The sequence below is a fragment of the Salmo trutta genome, chromosome 23 (assembly GCF_901001165.1).
Source record: "Salmo trutta chromosome 23, fSalTru1.1, whole genome shotgun sequence".
Taxonomy (NCBI): Eukaryota; Metazoa; Chordata; class Actinopteri; order Salmoniformes; family Salmonidae; genus Salmo; species Salmo trutta.
In genome coordinates this window covers 13,872,686-13,898,631 of record NC_042979.1, presented here as the reverse complement: position 1 = coordinate 13,898,631, position 25,946 = coordinate 13,872,686, and the positions used below count along the sequence as shown (strand labels likewise).

Sequence of the window (25,946 nt, the reverse complement as noted above, 5' to 3'; positions counted from 1 at the left end):
AATAGTTTTGGGCTAATTGTTTTCTTCCTTTTTAGGTGTTGCAACCCCACCCCTCCCTTAATCCAATATTAGAGGATCCGAAGATGGGAATGAAAACGTTCCATTTCCCCCTGCATTTAGGCCTGATAAATGTATTTCATCACAATGTTAAGGTAAATATTTTCATTAGTTTCATTTTTCATCTGCTTCCTGTTGGATTCAGTATCTATGTGGTTAGCCTTTGGGGATACTAATAAGTAGGATTGTGTCTGGAAATCTACAGAAATAAAAATATGCCCTTGAAGCAAGGTCAGGTAAATGTTACCCTCACATTCGTTCTGTCTAATGCCCCAAAAATTGTAGGCCTATAGCCTCCTCCTTACTATGAACCTTTATCATTTGACACATTTAGTGCATGAGCCATCATTTGAAGGAAGAATACTTACTGATTTTCAGGGCATTAAAGGTATCTATTGTGTAACTAGATGCTGTAGCCTACCATGTGAAAGAGGAGAAGCAACCACTCTTTAATGTAGAAAAAGGGGGTTAGTTGAGAACAAACAGCCAATTTCCAGATTCAGCATTTTTGAGAAAGGCCATTTGCTCTCTGGCCTGTTTTGTGCTGACATTAGAGCAGCAAATATACTTAGCCTCTGATGGATACAGTTAAAACAGCATGCAAATTAATGTATTGAAGAGAGGTGGCAATTCTACTGACACCATTACTCATAAATGATCATGTATGATAGAAGTCAATGAATAAACAGAATTGTGATATTTTAATAACAGTAACTGCACATTTCCTACATTTAAAAATTTACTAAAGTTAATAATGTAATTTACAAATGCTATCATACATGGCCATTTACAGTGCAAAATGCCATTACAATGTTATTATACTTTCTCTTCATAGCAACTACAAGCTGTTTATTCACTATTTTTTACTTTAGAATCAAATACTTTTATGGGTGTGCCATGACCTAGTTAGGACAAAGATGGATTCCAAGCAGAGGAGAAAAAAAGGTTAAAAATGTCAAAGGGATAACATCCAGTATTTTATCTTCCTTCTTCTCAATCCTGTCAATGAGGAATCATTGTAATTTATCATAGTCCATAAAGAGATGAGGAAATCAAGTATAAGATCCCTTTTGGAACAAAGGAAACCCATATTTGCCATTGAGTCCCATTTCAGGAAAATGGCTGCTGAGCGCGCGCTCAGCCCCCTCTCTGCTCACTGTTAAAGGATTCCTCAGCCGTGCCTCTAATAGCAGAAGCTAAAATGGAGCTTCGCTCTGATTGGCCAGTGGAACTGCTACTGTTAACCAGCCAATTGCCCAAGCACTGCAAAATATCATATCATGCAATGGATGGTACATCTCCTTAGCATACTTAACACAAAAGCTCAAAAAGACAATCGATCAGATTAATAATGCAAAACGTGTCGGCTAAGATAAATGGTTACTTTACAATCTCCCCATATTTGGCTTTTGGATATTATAAGGGTATTACACACTATAAGTGCATAGGTTATAATGTAGTCCTAGTCTGCAGTCGCAAACTGTTTTTGAGTAATGTTTTATTTACGTAATATATTGTAAACAGACCCAACCGTTTTCCTGCGATACACCATTAGCACAGCTCTAGGGTCAGGCTTTAAAATTCCTTTGGCTAACCTTTTCAATCAGGAATTAAAACGTAATACTGACTCTAGATCTGTGCTTAGACAGAACTTGCGTCTACCTTCTATGTCCATCTTGTTTGCCGTTTGAGTAAATGTAGGCGGTAGATTCAACACTTATTACATGCCCAATGTGCGAGCTATAGCTACTATACAATTACTTTTAATATTTACATTAAAATGCAATACATATCTTGATTTATTAATGTGACTTTGTGTTTAAAATTGTCCAATAATATTCCAAAATATACACATACGTAAAGAACCTCGAATCGAAAGTGCGAATGGTATGAGGGAAGGGAAGCTCAATAGTGGTGTATTGTGGGAGAGACCGAAACCCCAGACTGGAGGCACAATATGTGTTGGCTCGCAAAAAGGAGACAGTATCCTTTAAATCATGTAGTGTAATCAGTGGGAGGTAAACGATCTCGCCGTTTGATTATTAAAATATCGTTCGATCGGATAAATCATGTCCAAGCCAGGGGAAAGAAACAGGCTAAACGAAGACCATGGCAGAAAGCAGAGTTCAAGTAAGCCTGCTCTTTTTTTTTTCTTTCCTCTGTAATGTCTGTTTCGGTTACTGGGATACTCTTCTGACCCCCATTTTCTTCCTCAGTATTTGCAAATTCAAGCATCTACTACTGTAAGCTATCGCTACAATGTAACGAGTGTTCGTGCGTGAGTCTGTTGCTCTCATCTTCTTGAAATTTCTACACAGGTTTGGCGAACGGCATGGACAACCACCATCCCGTTTGCAGTTCGGGAGAGAAACGAAGTCACCATTGGAGAAGTTTCAAGTTGATTATTGACCCAGCGTTGAAAAAGGGATCGCACAAACTGTATCGTTACGATGGAACGACTTTTAACATGCCCGTAAGTTACATCCGTATTAGAAAAGAGAAACCCCTTCACTACATTGTTGCAGAGTGTTTGCCTCAAAGATTGACACAATGTACGTTGTTAGTGGGCAGGACACGTTACTTTCTGCACCTGACACAGTGCATCAAAAGTGTCACTATCCCGTCGCTACAAACGCAGTCAAGGGTTTATGTCAACAACAAAAAAAACTCAAATCAACTTGATTGGTCGGCAATCGGCCTGTTATAATATTCCTGCTTGTCAGAACTTTGAATGGTTAGGCTACATTTTATCATTCATTCTACAGAACCCTGGGATGCCACCCGTTGATATCGTCCGAGACCCGAGAATCGGTCGTCTCTGGACAAAGTACAAGGAGATCGATCTGCCGGTTCCGAAGTTTAAGGTAGGCTAATGAGTTTACCACTGAGATCTTAACCGAATATGCAATGATTTAGACATTTTCGGGCTGTTACAGCCTTCTAAAGTTCCGAAGTTTTAGGTATGCAGACACACCCCCTCGCTGATGTTGATTGTGTCATGTTTTTTATTTAGGGCTCCAGGCAGGCAGCACATGCTACTGTCCCTTTATAGAATACACATTTTGCATGTTGTAGCCTATGTCAACACCATTCAATTGTGGTTATTTGGTTTTTCAAAATGTGAACAGCAGCTGTCCTAAAATGATGACATTTAATCAGGTATACATGCATTTTATTTTTGTTTGTAACATTGAAGCCTGTAACTCTGGTTTCAATGGCTAATGGATACATATGCTGTAGCATAAATAAATGTAACATTCATAATTTAATGCAACTATTTTATTTCTCCAGATTGACGAATGTTACATCGGCCGTGTTCCACCCAAGGAGGTGACATTTGCAAGGTTGAATGATAACATCAGAGAAGGTTTTTTGACTGACATGTGCAAGAAATTTGGAGACATAGAAGAGGTGGAAATTCTATACAATCCGAAGAACAAAAAGCATTTAGGAATAGCTAAAGTTATTTTTGGAACTGTAAAAGCAGCCAAGGATGCTGTCCAGACTCTACAGAACACATCTGTCATGGGCAACATCATCCATGTGGAGCTGGATCCTAAAGGTAAGCAATCTTTGCATGGGCTAAATATATGAGTATTTATAAATGATGTGCAATTAATTCTCAGTTGTAGAAACTACATTTACGCATATGTAGTAACTTGATCCTTTATTTATAAGGTGTCACTAATTTAACTTTTGGAGGAGAACATTTAGTCACGTGTATACATTTACTCTGGTTGCTTGGTTACCAGAGTAATTGCATCTCAATGTCAGTACGATTTACATGGGATTCAGCCCACGAGCATCAAAACGGTGTACAAACTGCAGAACGGTATTATTTTGACTAGAATACAAATACAAATGAAACACTGTTTAGGCCTATATTGGTTTTGACTTGTTTATTTGATTTATATCTGCTTATTTCAGTAATCATTGAATTAGTTATACTTGTAGTTGTTTATTTCTTCTTTCTGTGCACAGGGACGGGCTATAATCAAACAGTTAGGCTTGAAATATGTTAAACTACAGCCAAAATATAGTTGCTTAATTTCAGCCTATAATTAAACAATATTTTACCTGTTCATGCTAGCTGCATTTTACAATCTTAATATCTTTGGCTGTAGCCATTAATATTGGTAATGAAGGACTTGTGCATATTTCAGAATGGAATATCATGCATCTTATTTAAAATTGACACATCAAGAACCTGCAACAGTTGTATTCTCTTAAAGAGACAGTGGTTCCTCTCATGTCAGCAGAAGGTGCTCAGTTATGCATTTGGTTTATAGGCCTACTGGTAGCCTATTCAGTAGCCTATATAGATAGGCTGGAGATCAAGCAGAAAATCTTAGGCCTACTGAGTACTGTCAATGTATTATATTTTCACCTGCCAGCAGTAGTAGGCATATATCCCCGAAATTGATTTTTCAATTAGGCTAATGAACTCCATGTGTAGCTGGTGATTTAAAACTTCCATGAAATGTCACAAGAAAATGTTCCTTGTTATAAATCATGCAGAAACTCCTCCAAACCATAATTTTCTGTTTTCAAGTTTTATAAAATAAATTGTATAATAGTGTCTTCAGAAAGTATTCATACCCCTTGAGTTATTCCACATTTGGTTGTGTTTCAGCCTGAATTAATGTTGGATGAAAAAATATATAATTCTCATCCATCTACACACAATACCCCATAATGACAAAGTGAAAACGTGTTTTTAGAAATGTTTGCAAATCTATCTCATTTACATAAGCATTCATACACCTGAGTCAGGAGAAGTAGAAGCACCTTTGGTAGCGATTACAGCTGTGTGTCTTTCTGGGTAAGTCTCTAAGAGCTTTCCACACCTGGATTGTGCAACATTTGTCCATTTATTATTTTCAAAAATGTTCAAGCTCTGTCATATTGGTTGTTGATCATTGCTAGACAACCATTTTCAGGTCCTGCCATGTAGATTTAAGTCAACTGTTATTCCGACACTCATGAACATTCACTGTGTTCTTGGTAAGCAACTCCAGTATAGATTTTGCCTTTAGGTTATTGTCCTGCTGAAAGGTGAATTCTTCTCCCAGTGTGTGGTGGAAAGCAGACTGAACCAGGTTTTGCCATTAGGATTTTGCCTGTGCTTAGCGCCATTCAGTAAATTTTTTTATCCTGAAAAACTGCCCCGTCATTAAATATTACAAGCATACCCATAACATGATACAGCCACCAATTTGCTTGAACATATGGAGAATGGTACACAGTATTGTGTTGTATTGGATTTGCCCCAAACATAATTTTGTACTCAGGACAAAAAGTGTATTGCTTTGCCACATTTGTTGCAGTATTTCTTTAGTGCTGTTGCAAACAGGATGCATGTTTTAGAATATTTATATTCTGTACAGGCTTCCTTCTTTTCACTCTGTCAATTAGGTTAGTATTGTGAAGTCACTACAATGTTGTTGATCCATCCTCAGTTTTCTCCTATCACAACCATTAAACTCTAACTGTTTTAAAGTTACCATTGGCTTCATTGTGAAATCCCTGAGAGGTTTCCTTCCACTCCGGCAACTGAGTTATTAAGGACACTTATTTTCTTGTTGTGACTGGGTGTATTGATAAACCATCCAAAGTGTAATAATTAAATTCACCATGCTCAAAGGGATATTCAATGTCTATTTTTGTATTTGTACCCATCTACCAATAGGTGCCCTTCTTTGAGAGGCATTGGAAAACCTCCCTGGTCTTTGGTTGCATCTGTGTTTGAAATTCACTGCTCGACTGAGGGACCTTACAATTATCTGTATGTGTGGAGTACAGAGCTTGAAGTAGTCATTCAAAAATCATGTTAAACACTATCATTGCACATAGAGTCCATGCAACTTATCATTTTTATTGTTAAGCATGTTTTGTACTCCTGAATTGTATGATTGCCATAACAAATGGGTTGAATACTTATTGACTCAAGACATTTCAGCTTTTCATATTTTATAAATTTTTTTAGAAAAATTTCAAACAACATAATTCCACTATAACATTATGGGGATTTTAGGTAGGCCAGTGACAACTCAATTGAAACCATTTTAAATTCAGGCTGTAACACAACAAAATGTGGAAAAAGTCGAGGGGTGTAAAGGCACTATATATCACATTTATTTTGTATTTATTGCTGTGCATGATGTTCTTTTTACTCACCTAAGGCGTCAACTAAAGGGTAACTGAGAAATATAATTTTCTATTTCAGTAAGGTGCCACCAAACCTTTATTGTACCATATCTTAACCTTATCCATTCAGGAGAGAATCGCCTTCGATACTTCCAGCTACTTCTGAATGGCACCTTCACCCCTCGGACACTTCCGGTGGGAGGAGAAGTGTCCCCTCGTAGCCTGGCAGAGGCTCTTCTGGTAAGACCACCATTTTTGTGTTGATGTTTAGCAGCACTTATGTTGTATTTGAGAAAATGTGCAAGTATTCCATAACAGGCTCACAGGAAAGGTAAGCATGTTTAATTTGTCTGAACATTCTATTTGATGTACCTTTTGTAGTACTCGTCTCTCTGCAGTGCCCACTGATAGACAAGGCCCTAGTCCCTTGAATTGATTGTAAAGTTCTGAGCATAATCCTGAGTCTCCCAACTTTCAAGGAAAACTCCAACCAAAAAGGTTTTTTTGGTGTTTGTCCATTGTTGACTTAGTTTTCGAGATATGTAATTTAAAAAATGCAGAAATCATCCCTGTATGTTCCGTAGTCAATATATACTGCAGAATAGCCAGTGTGAGTTTATTGTATCTCACCAGAAATGTATTTCAGTTGAAGACCTAGTTAAGTAATTACTGTCAGTAGTTTTTCCAGCTTCAAAGGTTTGTTTGGTGAATCATTTTGCTCTCTCTATGCCTGAATCATTTACCCATTTCAGACAGATGTGGTTTATTACATCTAATAAAGAATACATATATATATTTATTAATTAATTAATTATATGGCAATGTTTTTATATGACCTCCTTTCATACAGCCCTTTACCACGTTCTTGCAGATTGTAACTTGCAAATTGTGATGGGTGGGGTGTGTTGTAAAACCATGGGGGCTGTTGGCATTTCAAATTAGGGAGGTGTTACATTTTATTTTACCATTATTTTACTAAGCAAGTCAGTTAACAACAAATTCTTATTTTCAATGATGACCTAGGAAGAGGGGGGTTAACTGCCTTGTTCAGGGGCAGAACGGCAGATTTTTACCTTGTCAGCTCGGGGATTCGATCTTGCAACCTTTCCGTTACTAGTCCAACGCTCTGACCAGTAGGCTACCTGCCGACGTGTTAATGAATTTACCTACAAAAAAAGCACAGAACCATTTACACAGACACAATACCTGTATTTTGGTTACATGGTCTGTGAAAATGCAGGAATCATGTCTAGGTCTTTAGGTGGCTTTTCATTTGCTATGTTGTTTTTCACCCCCTGCCCCTTTCAGATCTAACAAAAAGCATGTAAAAAGAAGTAGGCATGGTAAATTAGTGGGATTTTGGTCTGTGTATGAAAGGTATAATTGTTACTGCCCTGTACTCAAGTGAGTCCCAGTGAACCCCTAGACAATCTAAACTGACACCCTTATCTCTAATCTCTATCAGTGCAGCAGGTGGTAAAATGGGGCCCAGGAAAGAATGTTGTCAAGAACGTCTGCCTGCCTGCAAAGAAAAGGGGCTGCCTGTACTTTGAGCTGTAGCCCTACTGCCCAGCTGCTCCTGCAAGCACTGCTAGGCTGTCTTTAGCTGTTTCAAAACTCTAATTTGACCATTCATCTTTAGATATAACTGTTGGCCTGTCAAGTGAAATCATACCTCTGGCGCTGATAATCTGATGTTATATACAGTCAGGCCCAAAGTTTTTGGCACCCTTGATTAGCAAAAAAAATATAGTATAAAATAAATAATACATACTGAGCTGTATTGTATGCCACATTTTTTTACAAGGAATATTTTATTTTAATGGGAGTCAAAATGAATGGCACCTCTGTTTTTCAATACCTCACCATGTGCGGATAATGACAGTGAGCCTTTAAAAAAATATATATATATTTTTGAGTTTGGAGAACACACTGGGTGGGATCTTAGACCATTCCTCTGTACAGAATCTTTCCAGATCCTTGATATCCTTTGTCTGCGCTTATGGCAAAGATGTCATTTCAGCTAAACCTAGGGTATGGCAAAGTGACAGGGGGATTACACCCGCTAATACTGCTAAACTGCATTTGCCTTTTAATCGAGATTAGAATGATTTAGTAGCCTATTTTACATTGTTGGTGTTGAGCTAGGGTATGGCGACTGCCATAACCAATGTACTTCCCTGGCTTATGGACTGTCCTCTTCCATTCAAACCACAGGTTTTCAATGGGGTTCAAGCCGAAGACTGAGATAGCTAATGCAAAATGTTCATTTTTGTGGATTTTAATGTGTGCTTGGTTATTGTCTTGCTGGAAGATCCACTTGTGGCCAAGTTTCAGCCTCATGGTAGAGGAAACCAGGTTTTTTGGCTAAAATGCCCTAGTACTGGGTAAAGTTCATGATGCTGTTGACCTTAACAAGGGCCCCAGGACCAGTGGAAGCAAAATGGCTCCATAAGATAAAAGATCCACCACCATATTTTACACTAGGTATGGGGTTCTGTTCTTCATATGCATTTTTCTTGTGACGCCAAACTGGTGTGCATGGCCAAAGAGCTTTATTTTCATGTCATCCAACAAATGTAAACGCCTGGAGATTGCTAAACGGGATAGACACTTGGATTTGAACCTGTGCAATGGTCAGATTACATGGAGGTGGATCTCTATGGCCACACAAACCATGTTTCCATCCACAGTTTTTATGCAAAGAAACTGATATCGTATGAAAAAAAATCATAATCATCTGTGATGGAAACAGGTGATTTCGGTACAATTTTCTAAATGCCGACCGATTAATTGTTCGTTCGACCTGGGATCCTTTTGTGTCTAAAATTAGTTATGCGAGAAATGGCAGTGGAAATGCCTTTATGTGCAAATATTTCAATAATAACCATCATATCGAGGTAAACTTGGAGTCACGCGATGATATGGTGTGTGTGTGGTCTTCCCACTACGACTCGAGAAACCATGCAGGTTAATAGATTACAGATAAAATGTAAGTTAGGATGTACTTCACAGGGTGGTGAAAGTGCATGGTGATGAGCTTGATGCTCCTTTCCAATAAATATCTAGGGTCTTATTCTGGTGACATGATGCTTCACTGCCATTTGATAAATAGAAATATTCTTGCTCTTATCCAAAGTAATCTCATGCAGACTAGCCTACTCGCACTGTATCTGCTAGTTCTTGGCTAGAGCGCACTTGCCAAGACCAGACATGAGTTATTTAACGCAACAGTTTTTGTTAAACTAGTTGAAATTTGTTGAAATGCAATGGAAACACATTTTAACTTTTTATTTTTATTCAGTACATGAAAACGTAAGCGGAAAAATTACATTTTCTGTGCACTACGTCATCACACTAATACATTTCTTTTATCCGCAAGTCAGTTTTGTGGAAACGCACCACTGATGGGTAAATGCATATATTTTCTTTATGCAGATTTGAGAATATTTGCATGCAAATATGTTGCCCATTGGATGGAAACCTAGCTACAGAGGGCAGTCCATAAGCACAGACTAAGGATATCAAGGATCTAGAAAGATTATGTATGGAGGAATGGTCTAAGATCCCTGTGTTCTCCAATCTCATTAAACCTTTTTAGAAAAAGGCTGTGGTATTATCCTTGCAAGGTGAGCTATTCAAAACAGGGGTGCCAATAATTTTGACCTATCTTTTTTGGAGAAGAATATGTATTGCTTGTTAAAATATATTTCTCTGAGCAATTGTATTAGTATAAAATAATATAATTACCCAATTTTCTTTTTAGCATACTGCACAATAAAGCTCAGTATTTGTATTTATATGGTTATTTTTTTTTGCTCATCTTTATCAAGGGTGGCAATAATTGAATTAATTTGACCCGACTGTGTTTCATCACTGCTTTCTGTGAGTGGGTTTCCTAAGCAGATTTTGGTGTGTCCCTCCCCAGGCCTGTGAACCCTTGCGCCGGCTCTCTGAGAGCAGCTCATCTGCTGCAGTGGGAGGCACAGTGACCCCCAGCAGCGCCGCCACCAACACCACCCCATTGTCCCAGGACACGGCTTACTCTAGCCTAAGGCAAGACACGCCGCAGTCCCAGGGCACCCCTCATACCCCTCGCCAGACCAGCACCCCCTTCTCTCAGGACTCCAGCTATTCCAGCAGACAGGGCACCCCAGCCTACCAGTCTAGCCGGACCGAAGGCTCCGGAAGCTACAAGTCTCGCAGACACGAGAGCAAGTTCCAGGATGCCTACAACCGGAGACCGGAGAGGCGCTACGTCCATGGCGCTGGGGGATCGGGATCCTCCTCATCCTCCTCCTCTTACCGAGGCAATTTTGAACAGTCTGCCTTTAAGCAGCACCAACCTGCCCCACCTGAACCCCCTCCCTCTGCCTCATCCTTTGCCCACACACCTCCTCCCCCTTCCAGTGCCAGCTTTAAGTCAGCCTTCTCCCCCTACCAGCAGGCCCCCATGCCCCCTGCGTTCCCCCCCTCAGAACCTCCGATCCACCAGCCCGTCCAGCGGGAAGTGGAGTACCGGAGACCTCCCCAGCCCCCCATGGCCCCTGCCACTGACTTCATGCCAGTCAAGGATAAGCCAGGTACTCCACCCATTCCAGAACCCCCACCTGAACCCAAGGCCCACCCCAGCACCCCCCTTACCCGGAAACCAGAGCACTGCCCACCTTCTCCTGGCACCCCGACGCTGGAGTCAGAGCGAAATAGCCTGGACTCCCGTATCGAGATGCTGCTCAAGGAGAAAAGGACAAAGCTTCCCTTCCTTCCTGGAGGCGACTCATCAGACACTGAGGTGCGTATGGAGGGGAGCCCCATCTCCTCCTCTTCCTCTCAGCTGTCCCCCATCCCTCCTTATGGGGGCACCCACACCTCTCGGCCCTCTAGCACAGGCCTGGAGGACGTCAGCCCCACGCCCCTGCCTGACTCAGATGATGAGGAGCCCATCCCTGGAACAGGCTTGCTCCTCGAGAGGGTCATCTCCCCAGACCATCTCCATGGGATGAACACCACTGACCTGAAGGATGGTCGCCTCGGAAACCACACACCCACAGACAAAGTGGAGGTAAGAACGAACAGTATCATCCTAACTTTGGGTAGATGCACTGTTTTTAGAAAGTTAGGGATGGAAAGGGGGAATAGAGGGTCCATTCTATACATGACATGTTATTTGCCAGAGTAGTAGTATTGCTATGGAGATGTCTGCTTGCAGCCTGATCTATTTGGCAGTTATAGAGGGGGCACAGGAAGTAAACATAGGCCTGCACTTTGTCTCGTTTCATTCTTGTGCTACTAGAGGAAATGGTTTATACTGGTTTCACAGCAAACAGTGACTGTTATTTTATGGGTTTCTTCCAAACTTGGTATGCTGTGAAGTTATCAACAACATACTGGGATACAGAACGTTTGAGTAGTTTGTTTTTCCCCTGCCATCAGAACTCTCAAGGAAATGCACTTCATACTTTTCATGTACTTTGACGATCTGTTTCCATGGTCTTTCTGTTTGTTTGGCTTTGTGTTTAAAAAAACATGTATTAATCAATTTGCAAAAAATGCAAAGCTCCTAAAGTTGCTAGTTAATTCTCTACATGGCACAATTAAACATTGCAGCCAGCCCTCCAAAGTGTGGACATGTATCAAAGAAACATCAAACAAAGGCTTTAAAACCTGATCCCAGAGCAATTTGACAGGCAAAGTAAGTGGCAATACAGTTGCGGTACAATTTTAGGGCCTAATAGGGTACCTCTATCGGTTCAACTAGTCTTTCATAGTCAAAGAAAAGTACTTTAGGAAGTAATTATTCTCTTGATGAGTAAACAGTTATTTTCCTAATGTTTTATACTCACTGTTTGTAACTAGCTTGTGCCCTGGTAGTAGTAGACCCACACCCAGTGATGTGACTGGGAAAGAGAAACCGGACTCCTTCTGCTGTTGGGGAATAGAGAACACTTTCACTTCCTCTTTTTAAAGCTCATAGGACAAGTTGTCAGGGGAGGAGTAGCCTACAGGGCCTGCTGGCCTTTGGCCCCATTCAACACTTACTGGTTCTGTTGAGCCTGACATTCAGGATTGGCCACATAGCCCTGTATGTTTCATGTTATCATAAAGCAAACATTTCAATAATATGACCAGTTTGGCACACACACGCCACTCCCCAGGCTTTTTAAGTCTTTATGATATTGTTTGTTTCATGAATCATGATTTCATTGCCACCCAGATATGGTTTGTTTAACAATGATGGCTATTATTAATGGGTTGAGGGAAACAGTTGTCATTTTATTCATGCTTGTGTTCAGAATCCATTTAAGTTACTAGGGTGATTCCGGTGTTTTGGGCATTGCATATTTCGCACAAAATCACTACTTTAATGTCTCACAGAAGGTACAAGCAAAATGTAAATGAAACTTTTGATTTGTGCGTCAATAGTAGCCCTTGGGGGAGTGTATACCCCAAAAAGTGTACTTGTAAATATTGACATCTTGGAGAAATAAAGCAATTAAGAAGTGCGTTTATGGATGTTACGTGACATGGACAAGCTTTTTGGGGAGACTGAAAATATTAGCAAAAGTCTGAGTTGCTAAGTCTTAGGTCAAACAGATAGATGGCAATAAAAACAATACCATATAGGCTCAGAATAAGTTAGAAGAAAAACAAAAAGAAATTGAGGAACTTATTCAACGGAGATCAAGTGTAATATATTATAATAATAAAGCATACTGGATGAAAAATGTGGAAAAATGTACAATGCATTTAAAAAAAAAAAAATCGTCAACGTAGAAATGCTACCAAAAATAATTGACTACAACTTGTTACAAATGATGGGGTCACCTATGGTTCACCAAATTATATTTTGAAAGAGGAAGCAAAGTACTTTAAGCATAGGTTTTTGTTTGTTGCCTCCATCTATTAATGTAATACAGGGGTGTCAAACTCATTTTAGCTCAGGGGCCACATGGAGGAAAATCTATTCCCAAGTGGGCCGGACCGGTAAAATCATGGTATATATAACTTAAAAACAACAACTTCAGATTGTTTTCTTTGTTTTAATACGATCAACATAAAGCTGGAGCCTGAGGACAGTGTGTCCACAATAGTACAAGCACAACATCACTATTAATCATAAAACACCTCAAGTTTATTTGAAAATTCTAAAGAAAAAGAACACACAAACACACAATGCCTCAGTGATTCACAGAAGTATATCACAGATCACAGAACTATATCAGGGTGTCTCATGCAGCACTTTAAGTGGGGTTGCATAGTTTAGTTGACTCCTGATACCTGGCATCTTTTAGCTTTCACCAGCACATCAATATCAGGCGTCACATCCTGAGTGGCAGCCAACTTCAGGATGTGATTCAAGTGCTTGTGCGTGAGCCTTGAGCACAGCTTTGTTTTATTTATGCTCATTACAGAGAACTTGCTCACAAAGATATGTGGTTCCAAACATGCACAACAGTTTTGCAGCGAGGGCTGTCAAGTTGGGGTAACCTGGCAAGAGATTCTGATAAAATGTGTCCAAGCCAGCTGCGGCAAATTTGCCCTTCATATCCGAGTCGCACTGCAAGTCTATTATTTCAAGCTGACGGGCAGATCAGAGGGATTCACGGTGAATGGCAAAAAACGTTGAAGTCTTTCTCCAGTTCACCAAAAATCTGAAAGCGTTGCTCAAACTCCCGTAACAGTCCCGTTATTTTATCTTTGAACCGCTTCATGTCTGCCACATGTTGGGTCACGCACACATTTTTCAGACAGGGGAAGTGAGCTGCATCACCACCGGCGAGTTGCGTCTCCCACAATGTCATAATACTGCGTGACGACTTTGTTGCGCCCTTGCAGCTGTTTGTTCAAGTTATTCAGGTGCTCTGTAACATCCACCATAAATGCAAGGTCCTGCATCCATTCTGCGGAATGAAATTCTAACACTGGTTTGCCCTTTTCTTCCATGAACTGTTCAATTTCTTCTCGTAAATCAAAGAAACGCCTAAGCACAGCACCTCGGCTTAACCATCTTACCTCAGTGTGGTATGGCAGGCCATAGATGTGGTCTTTCTCTCTGAGAAGGCTGTCAAACTGACGGTGATTCAGGCTTCTGGATCGGATGAAATTAACAGTTTGGATGACCACCTTCATGACGTTATCCATCTTTAATGACTTGCAACACAAAGCCTCCTGGTGCAAAATACAGTGAAAAGTCCAAAAATCACGTCCTCCATTTGCAGATTGCACTTTCTCTCTGAACTTTGTCACAACGCCTGCTTTTTTTCCCGATCATTGAGGGCGCACCATCTGTAGCCAGGCTGACAGCGCGGGACCAGTCCACTCCGACCCTGTCCAGCGCGCCGAAAATATCAGCTGCTGTCGTTGTATCTGTCATCGGCACCAACTCCACGAACTCCTCGGTGACGGTCAATGTGTCATCAACTCCGCGGATGAAAATGGCCAGTTGTGCAACATCTGTAATGTCCGTACTTTCATCAATTGCAACTGAAAACCCAATAAATGACTTTACTTTTTGCTTCAACTGGCTGTCCAAATCCACTGAAAGATCGGAAATCCTGTCTGCAACTGTGTTTCTTGTCAGGCTGATATTTGCAAAAGCCTGGCGCTTTTCAGGGCACACAATCTCCGCTGCCTTCATCATGCATGTTTTTACAAATTCACCCTCACTAAATGGTTTTGAAGCCACTGCGATTTCATTAGCAATGAGATAGCTAGCTTTCACTGCAGCGTCACTGATGTCTCGGCTGTGAGTAAACACAGACTGCTGTTTCTTCAGACCCGCCAGACCCGCGTCCACTTGTATCTTTTTTGACAGAGACATATTGGGGCAATGATGGAGCCAAAGCAAATAATGTTAGAAAGTAGAAGTCGTAATAAATATCGCGGGCAAAACAAAGTAGCTCATCCGGACTGGCTGCACTTGCTTGACCTACTTGCTCTGCTCCGGTATAAACAGTTTGCTTGCTTAACACAATTGCTATTGCGCCATCCAGTGGATGCAATTGGAACAGCAGTTTATTTTGAGAAATTGCAGCTCATTTTTATACTTTACAAAATCATCTCGCGGGCCGGATTAAACCCCTTTGCGGGCCTGATCCGGCCCGCGGGCCGGACGTTTGACACCCCTGATGTAATATTAACAGCCATACAGAAATACTAATGTGAAGGTGAAATTACAGAGGAGGAACTTCTTGATGCAATTAAAGCCTTTAAGTCCAGTAAAACTCCAGGGCTGGATGGCATACCAGTTGAGGTATACCAAACCTTTTTTGATATACTCAGAGGACCGTTATTAGCATGTTTTAACCACTCCTATAAAAATGGTAGATTATCAGACACTCAAGGTCTGATTTCATTATTATTGAAACAGGATACAAGTGGGAAATAGAAAGATCCAGTCCATTAAAAAAATTGGAGGCTTTCAGTGTTGTTACATTTACATTTTAGTCATTTAGCAGACGCTCTTATCCAGGGCGACTTACAGTAGTGAATGCATACATTTAATTTCATGCATTTTTTTTTTTTTTTTTTTATTATTTTTTTGTACTGGCCCCCCGTGGGAATCGAACCCACAACCCTGGCGTTGCACACACCATGCTGGCGTTGCAAACACCATGCTCTACCAACTGAGCCACAGGGAAGACCGTGATGTTGTGATGCAAAATGTATAGCGCATAGGTATTGTTAATTATTAATTCTAATCAGACAGGTTTTTTACATGGACGATATATTGGAGAAAATATAAGGCAAGTACTGTAAACAATACAACACTATGAAAAATCTGGGAAACCAGGCCTGCTATTCATAGCAGACTTTGAAAAGGCTTTTGATATATAAATGTCTGGAACATTTCAATTTTGGAGAATCTCTTATAAAATGGGTTAAAGTTATGTATAGTAACCCTAGGTATAAAATAGTAAATAATGGCTACTTCTCAGAAAATGTTAAACTGTTGAGAGGAGTAAACCAAGGTTGTCCACTATCAGCATATCTATTTATTATAGCCATCAAAATGTTAGCTATTAAAATCAGATCCAACAATAATATCAAGGGATTAGAAATACAAGGCTTAAAAACAAAGGTGTTATTGTACGCTGATGATTCATGTACTTTTAAATCCACAATTTGGATCCCTCAATAGAGGATATAGATATATTTTCTAACCTCTCTTACGTATTGAATCACAAAAATGATGTGCTCATTGTGTGGAGGCTTCCCATTTGACTCTATCAGGTCATATACTGTATAGAGATATCCTGACACCTTGTCCTTTCCCTCTCCCACAGAGCCATCAGTCTTCTGGGGAAGACATGGAGATCTCGGACGAGGACGACATGCCAGGCACGCCCACGCACAGTGGCGACTGTGCCAAAGGCATCGTGGTCCACTCTGCTGTGTCCCCCATGCAGTCTATGCCCCTCCCACCCCCCGGCTTTCATCCTCTACCCCCTCAAGCAGGCTTCGGTCTTCCACACCACCTCTCTGCCGTCCCGGGCCCACACCTGGCATCTGGAGTGCCCCACCCCATGCTGCCTCACCTCTACCCCCATGGCATGGTGCCCATGATGCAGATGGAGCTGATGAGCTGCCTGCCTCAATGGGGCAGCGTTCACATGTCCTTCCAGATGCAGACCCAAATGCTGAGTCGCATGGCCCAGACCCGGGGGCCCTACCCCTACCCACACTTCATGAACACAGGAGGGACGGCTTCAGCTGGGTCAGCAGCCATGCAGTTTGGGGGTCCCTACCTACCCTTGTCCATGAGTAGCACCCCAGCTGCCAGTGCAGGGGGCCACGGGCAGCAACCTTGGCCCCATCCTAGCATGCCCAAGTTCAACCCTGCCGTTCCTCCACCGGGCTACGAGGCTAAGAAGGAGGATCCTCACAAGGCCACCGTGGAAGGGGTGCTGCTGGTCATCGTCAAGGAACTGAAGGCCATCATGAAGAGGGACCTCAACCGTAAGATGGTGGAGGTGGTGGCCTTTAGGGCCTTTGACGAGTGGTGGGATAAAAAAGAACACTCAGCCAAGGTGAGTCATACTTCAAATCCAGCTCCTATCTAGTCTCACTTCAGTCTCAGGTGAACAGTCAATTGTGTTCATGAGAGTGAACCATTTTTTAATATTTTTTATTATTATATTTTTTTTTTAGCTAAGCACCGGCCTGTCAATGTTGGTTTAGCTCAAATATATATCCCTCAGTCTTTTTGTGGCCATTGTTGCTTGGATACAAAATTAATGTTTTTAGGAAAGCCTAATTTAGAACTCCTGGAATGTTTTGTATCAGAAAGCTCAACTAACCTCATATTTTTGCGAAGTCGAGGTTATGAGTGAGAATTTATTTGAATGCGTTGAAATGATGGATTCTTGACAACAAAGTAGGTATATCAGAGCTATATATTTAGAGAATTTGGTTAGTTGAAATGGGTGAAATGGTTGAGTACGAAGGACATTGCTGTGTGAACTGGCTAGGTTGTTGTACTTTGCTATTTCACAAACTCTAGCTACCATTTTAATTGCAATGACATGACTATTCAAGCCAGGTATTCTTCTGCGTTAACTAGCCAGATAGCAAACAGGCTTTCATGTGAGTACCATGTTGTTGTTCGTCCCCCAGGCGTCCCTGACCCCGGTGAAGGCTGGCGAGGAGGAGAAGGAGAAGCCCAAGCCCAAAGAGACCATGGGCTCCAGTCTACTGGAGAACTGGAACAAGGGAGAAGGCCTAGGCTATGAGGGAATGGGCCTGGGCATCGGCCTCCGAGGAGCCATCCGCCTGCCCTCCTTCAAGGTACCACCAGCCACTTTTAGGATTGACTAAGAATATGTCTAAAGGGCTCTGGTGCTTTGTAAAATCGTTCAACAGTTGTATTTGTCAGAGATGATTAATGTGTGTGTGTCTTCAGGTGAAGAGGAAGGACCCACCAGATGCCACCTCCACCGGGGACACTAAGCGAGCGCGACCCTCCACGCCTGTGGACGATGAGCTGGAGGACATAGCCGAGCTTCCAGAAGATGGGTCCAGGATGGACGAGGACAGCGCGGCATTACGGAGGCGACATGCGCGGCCGCTGGAGCTGGACAGCGAGGGAGAGGAGGAAGTAGAGACTTCTGGGAAAGAGGAGTCTCTGTCCGATAGGGAGGAGGAGCCTGACGAGACAGAGGCCTCTGAGAGGTTGTCATCGGGCAAGGTGAGCTGTCAATCAAATGACCACATGTCCTAGAATGGTAGATGAACTGTTGACCATCACAACCTTCAACAGGTGCTTCAGCTCATTGGGAGAATGCAACCTGAGGCATCATACTGTAGACCAATGCTTTTAATAATAGCTTTTAACCTCTGTGATTGGACCTTTCAGGAGAGTGGAGAGGAAGAGGATGAGGACGAAGATGAGGCGGCCTCAACCAGTGATGGTGAATCATCGGAGTCGTCGGATGAGGGTAAATCCACGCTCATGTCAATGACCATAGTTATTGAGTACTGTATGTAAACTCTGCCTCTGTAACTTGTCCTATTCTCTCTCCTCCTCGCTCCCACAGACGTTGCCAGTTCAGCATCCTCGAAAGTTGTCTCTGACTCCTCTGCGAGTGGGGACTCCTCTGACTATGATTCCAGTTCAGAGGAGGAGGCAGAAGAAGAGGAGGAGGAAGAGGAGGAGGCGGCGGTAGACGTGGAGAGTCTACCGGATAAAGACGAGGACCGGGTTCGGACATCTTCGTCCTCATCCTCCTCTTCGTCTTCATCATCTGAGGAGGAGGTGGAACCCAAGGCGCCCAGCACGCCCTTAGGTCCTCCTCCAGAGGACGAGCCCTCCGAGCTGGCTGGTTTAGAGGAAGACCAGAGGCCTAGGGAGGGGCTGAAGCTCAAGCCCAACCACAGATCCCTCAGCGAGGTGGAGGGAGCAGCGGAGCCTGGCCGGACCAGCCTGGAGGACCTCAGGCCCCCTTCACCCAAAGGAGTCCCAGGTCTTAACCCTCTCCTGTTACCTAACCACACAAGCTTTGTGTTTCAGATGCCATTTCAGATGTTACACTCTGCATATTGCTTTTAACTGACAGATTGTCATGACATGTTGGTTGTCTTTCAGCTGAGGAGTCGGACCTTGACGTGGAAGTCGCCATCCCTGTATTGAAGACAGAGCCCCAGGATGATGTTACTAACCTGCGGCCACCCACCCCGACAGGCTCCCTGGCTGACAGCGACCAGGACTCTCGACCCAAGGCCCACACAGAGGACAAGGATCTGCCCTATACGCCAGGTAGAGGGGCTTCCACATCCCTGGAGCCCGACACAGCCCTCCCTAGATCCCTAGTAGTCCCACCTATGCACCTCCCCCTCCCCCCTTCCCCAGCCATGGGAGGCCACTCCCTCCTGCTACCGCCTCCCTGCCCCATGCCGGACCTCCCCTTTAGGGCCAGGCTGTCCACAGACGAGGATGTGCCCCGCACCCCTGGCAGGGACCTGATGGACCGGGCAAGGTGCCTGGGCAAGTCCCAGAACAGCACCGAGAACGTGCCTGTCACGCCTGGCAGCGATGCCCCTCTGACTGGCAGCAGCCTGGTCAGCCTCAGCTCCCCCCACATATCCGGCAGCCCCTTCTCCTACCCTGCCCAGTCCCCTGTCCTGAGTGCAGGTATCCCCCGAACCCCTGGCAGAGATCTGACCTTTACCCCTGTCTTCCCAGACCCCACAGCCCTCGCTGCTGGCCTTCCCATCCACCGGAAAGCCTCTTCAGAAAGCCCGCTGTTCAAGGAGCCTCCACTCAGCACCTTGGCCTGCCAGACCTTGCCCCCCGACTCCCTCCAGGGACAGGCCTTAACCAGCATGCCAAAAGACCTGCCTGCTGTCCCGGCCTTAGACTTCCCAGTGCCCCCGGACGTAACCCCGCCTAAGAGGAAGCCTGGGCGACCCAAGAGTAAAAAGGCTGCAGCACTGGCAGCTCTGGCAGCACTGACTTCTCCTAAGACTGAGTCTATGGAGCTCTCGGTGACTCCCAGCTCCATGCCCCCCTTTTTGCCTCACGATGCCCAGCTCCGAGAACTCTCTGCAGACACGGCTGCTGCAGCCACTCTTCCTGACATCCCCGGCTGCGCTGGGCTAGACTCCTCCACAGTGGGCCTGGACTTCCGGGAAGGGGAGCCAGAGCCGCATACGGTTCTGCCCCTTGACGACCGGTTCCTCCCCTATGAAGAAGAGGAGCACGTGCAGAAGCCTGCCCGTAAGGTGCGGCGAGGGTGGGAAGAGCTGCTGCTGGCTAGCCACTCCCCCGCGTTCACGCCGCCGCGGCCCCACTACGTCCCACGCTCGGAGTTTGAGGAGATGACCATCCTGTACGACATCTGGAACGACGGCATCGATGAGGAGGACATCCGGCACCTGCAGGTCACCTACGACAAGATGCTGCAGCAGGACAACGGCAACGACTGGCTCAACGACACGCTGTGGGTCCAGCACCCTCATATCCTTTACTGCTGCCGTTGATAATATTACTGCCCATTTATTGCTAGTACATTCATATTTGCCTTTAACTGTATAGCAATGATAGGGCCCTCTGCTGCCTCTCTACTCAAATACAAACAAGCTAGTCTGTTTTTGTCCTAAAGTGTTGTTCCTTTATTGTCCTTTTTTCCCTGTTCTTTTTAGTATTGCTTAATCATCGAGCAATTTAGATAGTTGTACATTTAGAAATGCTTGGTCATGGTTCTACCAACCCAAGGTTTAGTCTTTTCCAAAAGTCTTCTGGAAGGATTTCCCTTGACTCCCCTGCACCTACCAACATCCCAGCGGTGAAGAGGAAGAGGAGGGACGATGGCATGAGGGATCACATGACTGGCTGTGCCCGTAGCGAGGGCTACTACAAGATCGACAAGAAGGACAAGATCAAATACCTCAACAGCAACAAGCACCTGCTGGAGGAGGGGCCCATAGACATGCAGGTGGGTTTCAGCAGAGAGTGGGCTGATGGGCTTGAGTTCACATCAGCAAGGGTGTCTGTTCATCTGTGCGTTTGTGTTTCTCGACGCGTCTGTTTGCCTTAAGGTGACGTAGGAGCTCATTGTGTTTTCCTTCTTAATGTCACTCAATCTCCTTCTCTCCCTTCCTCCGTCTCGCTCTGCAGGGCAAGAGTATTCCCGCGCAGCCCCTAGTCTCCACCAGAGCTGGCTCTGAGCGGAGGTCTGAACAGCGCCGCCTGCTGTCCTCTTTCAGCTGTGACAGCGACCTGCTCAAGTTCAACCAGCTGAAGGTACCAAAGGCCAAACACAGCCCACACACAACCACTGTTATTTTACTCTGTTAATGTGTCAATGCAATACTGTCACTTCAACTTGTCTTGTTTTATTTTACTCTTTCCCCAGTTCCGTAAGAAGAAGATTCGGTTCTGTAAGTCGCATATCCACGACTGGGGTTTGTTTGCTATGGAGCCAATTGCTGCTGACGAGATGGTGATTGAGTACGTGGGTCAGAACATCAGACAGGTGAGTAGAACTGTCTTCTCAGTCTGAGGGAGATTATGTGCAGACGGGAAGCATTCTAGAGATTGTCCGACAACACAAACGTGTACTTTGTGCCGGCTGCAAATCGTCATGTCCTACAGGTGAGTGTTAAGCAGGCTAAGTGTAAACCCATCCAATCCTCTGACCAGGTGATTGCTGACATGAGGGAGAAACGCTACGAGGACGAGGGCATCGGGAGCAGCTACATGTTCCGTGTGGACCACGACACCATCATAGACGCCACCAAATGTGGCAACTTCGCCCGCTTCATCAACCACAGCTGCAATGTAAGTGTCTCCTCTCAATCAAAACTGAATCTAGTCAAGTGTCAATTCGTTGACCCAATTTCACATTGCTAGGCTAGCAAACACGTTGACGCTAGCACCTCTGTTTTGTTCGTGTTCTCAGCCCAACTGCTACGCTAAGGTGATCACAGTGGAGTCCCAAAAGAAGATCGTCATCTACTCCCGACAACCCATCAATGTCAACGAGGAGATCACCTACGACTACAAGTTCCCCATCGAGGACGAGAAGATCCCCTGCTTGTGTGGGGCAGAGAACTGTAGGGGAACGTTGAACTAACGTTAGACCATAACCAAGGGGAAACTCCCGGAAAACAACAAGCACTGTTACCAACTAACGTTGTCCCCCATTCCCTGGACACACACACAGAGACACCATGCTAAAAACACAAGGATTAAAGAGGAGGGGTGGAAGAACCAGGAGATGGTAAACAACCCATCATCTGGATACAGTGCAGCTACCTGTCTGGGACTCTTTTTATACATGCAGATATTTACTCAAGATTGTTTACGATTCCAGGTGCTCTTTAAAATGGACATAAACATGGGTTTTCTACTACTCTGCCAGTGATCCTTTGAATTTCCACAATGCTGTACACCATCTGGCTTCCTGGTGCAGCACTCTTAATTGTTTTGTGTTCCATTCAGCATGGTTCCCCCCAGGTCTGGTCTTGGCTTGTACAGTTTTACCTACTCCAACTTTTCTCATAAGCTTTACGGAGACCACATGGAACGTAGCCCCCCATTTTCTATTTTCACACACACACACACACACTTCTAGCTCTAGCTGCTCATTAATACTGTTGACACGCACAATGAAAACACTTGGCCGTGGGAGGGACACCGCTTCCCCCACGGGAGATGACACTATTCTCACCATTTTGGTGGTCATAGTGGCACATACAGGAAGTAGGTTTCGGGTCCTGAGAACTGGGTTTGCTACCCAAGGACAAGCCTGCGGGGATGCCTCCATTTCCTTAACCCCCCCCCCCCCCCTTTTGTTTTCATTGTAAATGCAGAAAACTGATGTAATTGAAGCTACAGAATGAGTCATTGTGTCATCAATTCACCAACATGTGGAGATCACTGGAGTGCAGATGAATCCACACCTGCTCATTCCAGCAAAGAATATGGAGTATGCTGCTGTCTGTTACTTTATTTAAACATGAAGGAATACGTTTTCAGAGATTTATAAAATGTAATTCCAATGGTTTTGCCATCCTTTGTCATTCAGAAATGACCCTTCATACTGTCTTGTCTTCCCCCAAAAACACTATTGTATTTTGTGTGCAATGAGTGGATGTACTGCCCTCTGTAGGCCATACTGTAGAAATAGGGAATGGGAAAATAATGCAAGATGGGTTCCTTAAAAAGTGAGCCTTTACACCACAGTGTAGTATAGTGTTTCCAAAAGCAACCATAGGCACATCATTCCTTCCATAGCAAACGTTGTTATCCCTGCACAGTGAGACTGCTGATGCAGATTGTATTGAAATGTTTGGACTTCATGATGCCTTCTCACCTCCAACATGTCATCCATCCATGTCAATCTGGTTGCTAAGGTTACCATGTTATAGAAGTTATTCACCATTTAAAAGACTGCTCTAAGGAAGGGTTCCGATCCGTACAGCTGATGAGTGAATAGCAATTTCAACTAGCATTATTAGCTTTAGGCTTTTCGTCAGGCTTAGATTTCTTCCTAAAGCTGTCTGGAAGCCATACAGGTGTCCATTGCATTTCCAGTGTTAAATCTTGAGAAAAGCATTTATTCAATGCTCTATAAAGTTGACAACAGGAAAATGATAGTAAAAATAGGTGTAACCTAGGTAAATGTAATTCCAATGTTCTCACATGACTGCAGTTAAGAGGACCTTTTTACATTATAATTACCTTGACAAAAGCCTTGGAATGGGGGGTGTGGCTAGAAAAGAAGGCAGTTTATAAATGTAAGTTAAACCACAAGTGTCATATACATGTCTAGCTTCTGGGGTTTCCGTGACTACAGGGCAAAAGTGTTTCTGAAATCTGCCGCTTGCTACTGTGTTAATGCGCATGCACTATTATGAATTGCTGTCTACTTTCGCCTGTGTGAATGTGTTTGTATGACATGAATGTGTGTGGTGTACGTGACATTGTTTTTATTTTACTGGCTGGCGGTGTGTTGGTGATGATTGGTTTAGGTGTTCTCGCCCCATGGTGCTTCTTTGTAACATGTCAGGTCCCTCCTGGTACAAGTTAGTTCAGTATTCTACTCGGCATACAAAAGTGTTTCTAATCTAAAACAACCCAATAGACCTTGCACTATCGCCACCACACTAAGAACCCCAAGCTTCAATCTTCTGTTTGTGTACGTTTGTCGCGTGGGTATTGTCTCTTGTCATTCAGTTTCATGAATCATTGCTGTTTGTGAATGCACTGGAGGCTTGCACTTCTGCTTACGCCCTCCTAGCCAATCAGAAGTCTGACAACCAAGTAATTCATTGCTTCTCATTCAGTTGGATAGCTCATAGTGTTTTCTGTTTGTTTTTTTAACAACTGTGATGTTTATATTGTACAGGATCACTTGTATAGAAAAATACCTGAAGCTTATTTTTATTTTTTTTATCATGGGGAATAAATAAAATGATGCATCTTTTTTATTTTTTAACAAAAGATTGAGTATTTGAAGTGGTCTTTTCAGGGATCAGTAAAAAAAAAAGTAATCTTTAAAAAAACATGGGTTTAATTGTTTATTTAAAGGAAAGGTGCATCTTGTACAGAACAAAAATCTCCATTTCTCTTTGAAAGATTGTTTCTTGTAGAAACGTCTTCATTTTTTTCTGCCCATTTCCTTTGTAATCTTAAAATGAATAAATACTTTAACTGTGAATATATATATATATATATATATTTTTGTTCCAGGGGATTTGCTACAGAAATACAGCTGAGAGATCTGTGTCAGACAGAGCTGGTGAAGCTGGTGGCAGTATTTTTCAGCTTGTGTCAAGCTTTATTTAGTATTTTCTGTTGTAAATTCTATGAAAACTTGTTTGCAGTGTGGAGAAAGGAAAAAAACATGGTGCAGAAATGACATGGGAATGGGGTGGAATCATCAGCCTGTTTCTCATGTCTATTTATTACACAACAAATGTATGAAAAATAAAATCATAGAAAATAAAGGCTTTTTTCTTCTTCAAATGACTGAATGAATACATAACATTTCAGACAGCAATTACTGGATGATTTTATGTACAGTAACCCAGTAGTATCAACTGACACACAGGACGTTGGAAATAACATTTCCTTCATGTTGGAAACGTCTGGAGAATGCCTGCATACCTTCACCCATATTAAGCAACATGAATAAACCAACATTCAGAAATGGAGAGATGTTGTCCTTTTGATAAAACAATGCCCTACTGTCTGTCAGTGTGTAGGGTACAGTTTGGTTCAGGACCAAATCATGTGATTTCTCCATTTCAAGCAGTCAGGCAGTGTCATTCTAGGGATCCTATGGACTCCCAACAGTATTAAATCAGTAAGTGTATATCAATAGCATCAATCTCCAATCATAGCAATAGCATCAACCACTTAACAGGTATGGTCAGTAAAGCAATGTAATAAGACTACATGTGATTTATGGTCATGTACCAAAATAAAAAGATACTGGTCTGGTGTTCTGAAAGAAATTGAAAAGATCCTAGGGGTCGATCTAGAACTGGACCCAGTTTCTCTACTGTTAGGTCTCCCTAGTAGGCATGTAACTTCTGTGGGTAAGAGGAGGCTTTACAACATCCTTACCTTCGCAGCGAGGAAAAACATCCTTTTACAGTGGATTAGTAAAAGTTCCTTCTATTAAAGATTGGCATAAGATACTATTTGAATGGGTGCCACTGGAATATTTGACATGTACATTGCATTCTAAGACAGATCAGTTCTACAAAGTATGGGAACCTTACCTAAATTACCT

General features: G+C 43.1%; 1 protein-coding gene across 3 annotated transcripts; it reads left to right on the top strand.

Moving 5' to 3' along the window:
• Positions 1-55: 55 nt before the first annotated feature.
• Positions 56-25,174, top strand: setd1ba (SET domain containing 1B, histone lysine methyltransferase a). Of its 3 annotated transcripts, XM_029709085.1 has the most exons (18): positions 1,334-2,187; positions 2,376-2,530; positions 2,823-2,921; positions 3,349-3,619; positions 6,335-6,444; positions 10,133-11,266; positions 16,491-17,234; positions 17,821-17,991; positions 18,107-18,391; positions 18,560-18,641; positions 18,741-19,166; positions 19,289-19,459; positions 19,886-20,659; positions 20,971-21,137; positions 21,320-21,445; positions 21,558-21,677; positions 21,845-21,982; positions 22,104-25,174. In XM_029709085.1, the coding sequence occupies exons 1-18, from the start codon at positions 2,127-2,129 to the stop codon at positions 22,275-22,277; spliced, it is 5,208 nt and encodes a 1,735-aa protein (XP_029564945.1). In that variant the 5' UTR covers positions 1,334-2,126; the 3' UTR covers positions 22,278-25,174. The 3 variants fall into 3 exon arrangements, with proteins under 3 accessions (XP_029564944.1, XP_029564945.1, XP_029564943.1); XM_029709084.1 differs by lacking the exon at positions 1,334-2,187 and adding an exon at positions 56-152 and having other exon boundaries at positions 19,289-20,659; XM_029709083.1 differs by having other exon boundaries at positions 19,289-20,659.
• Positions 25,175-25,946: the final 772 nt, after the last annotated feature.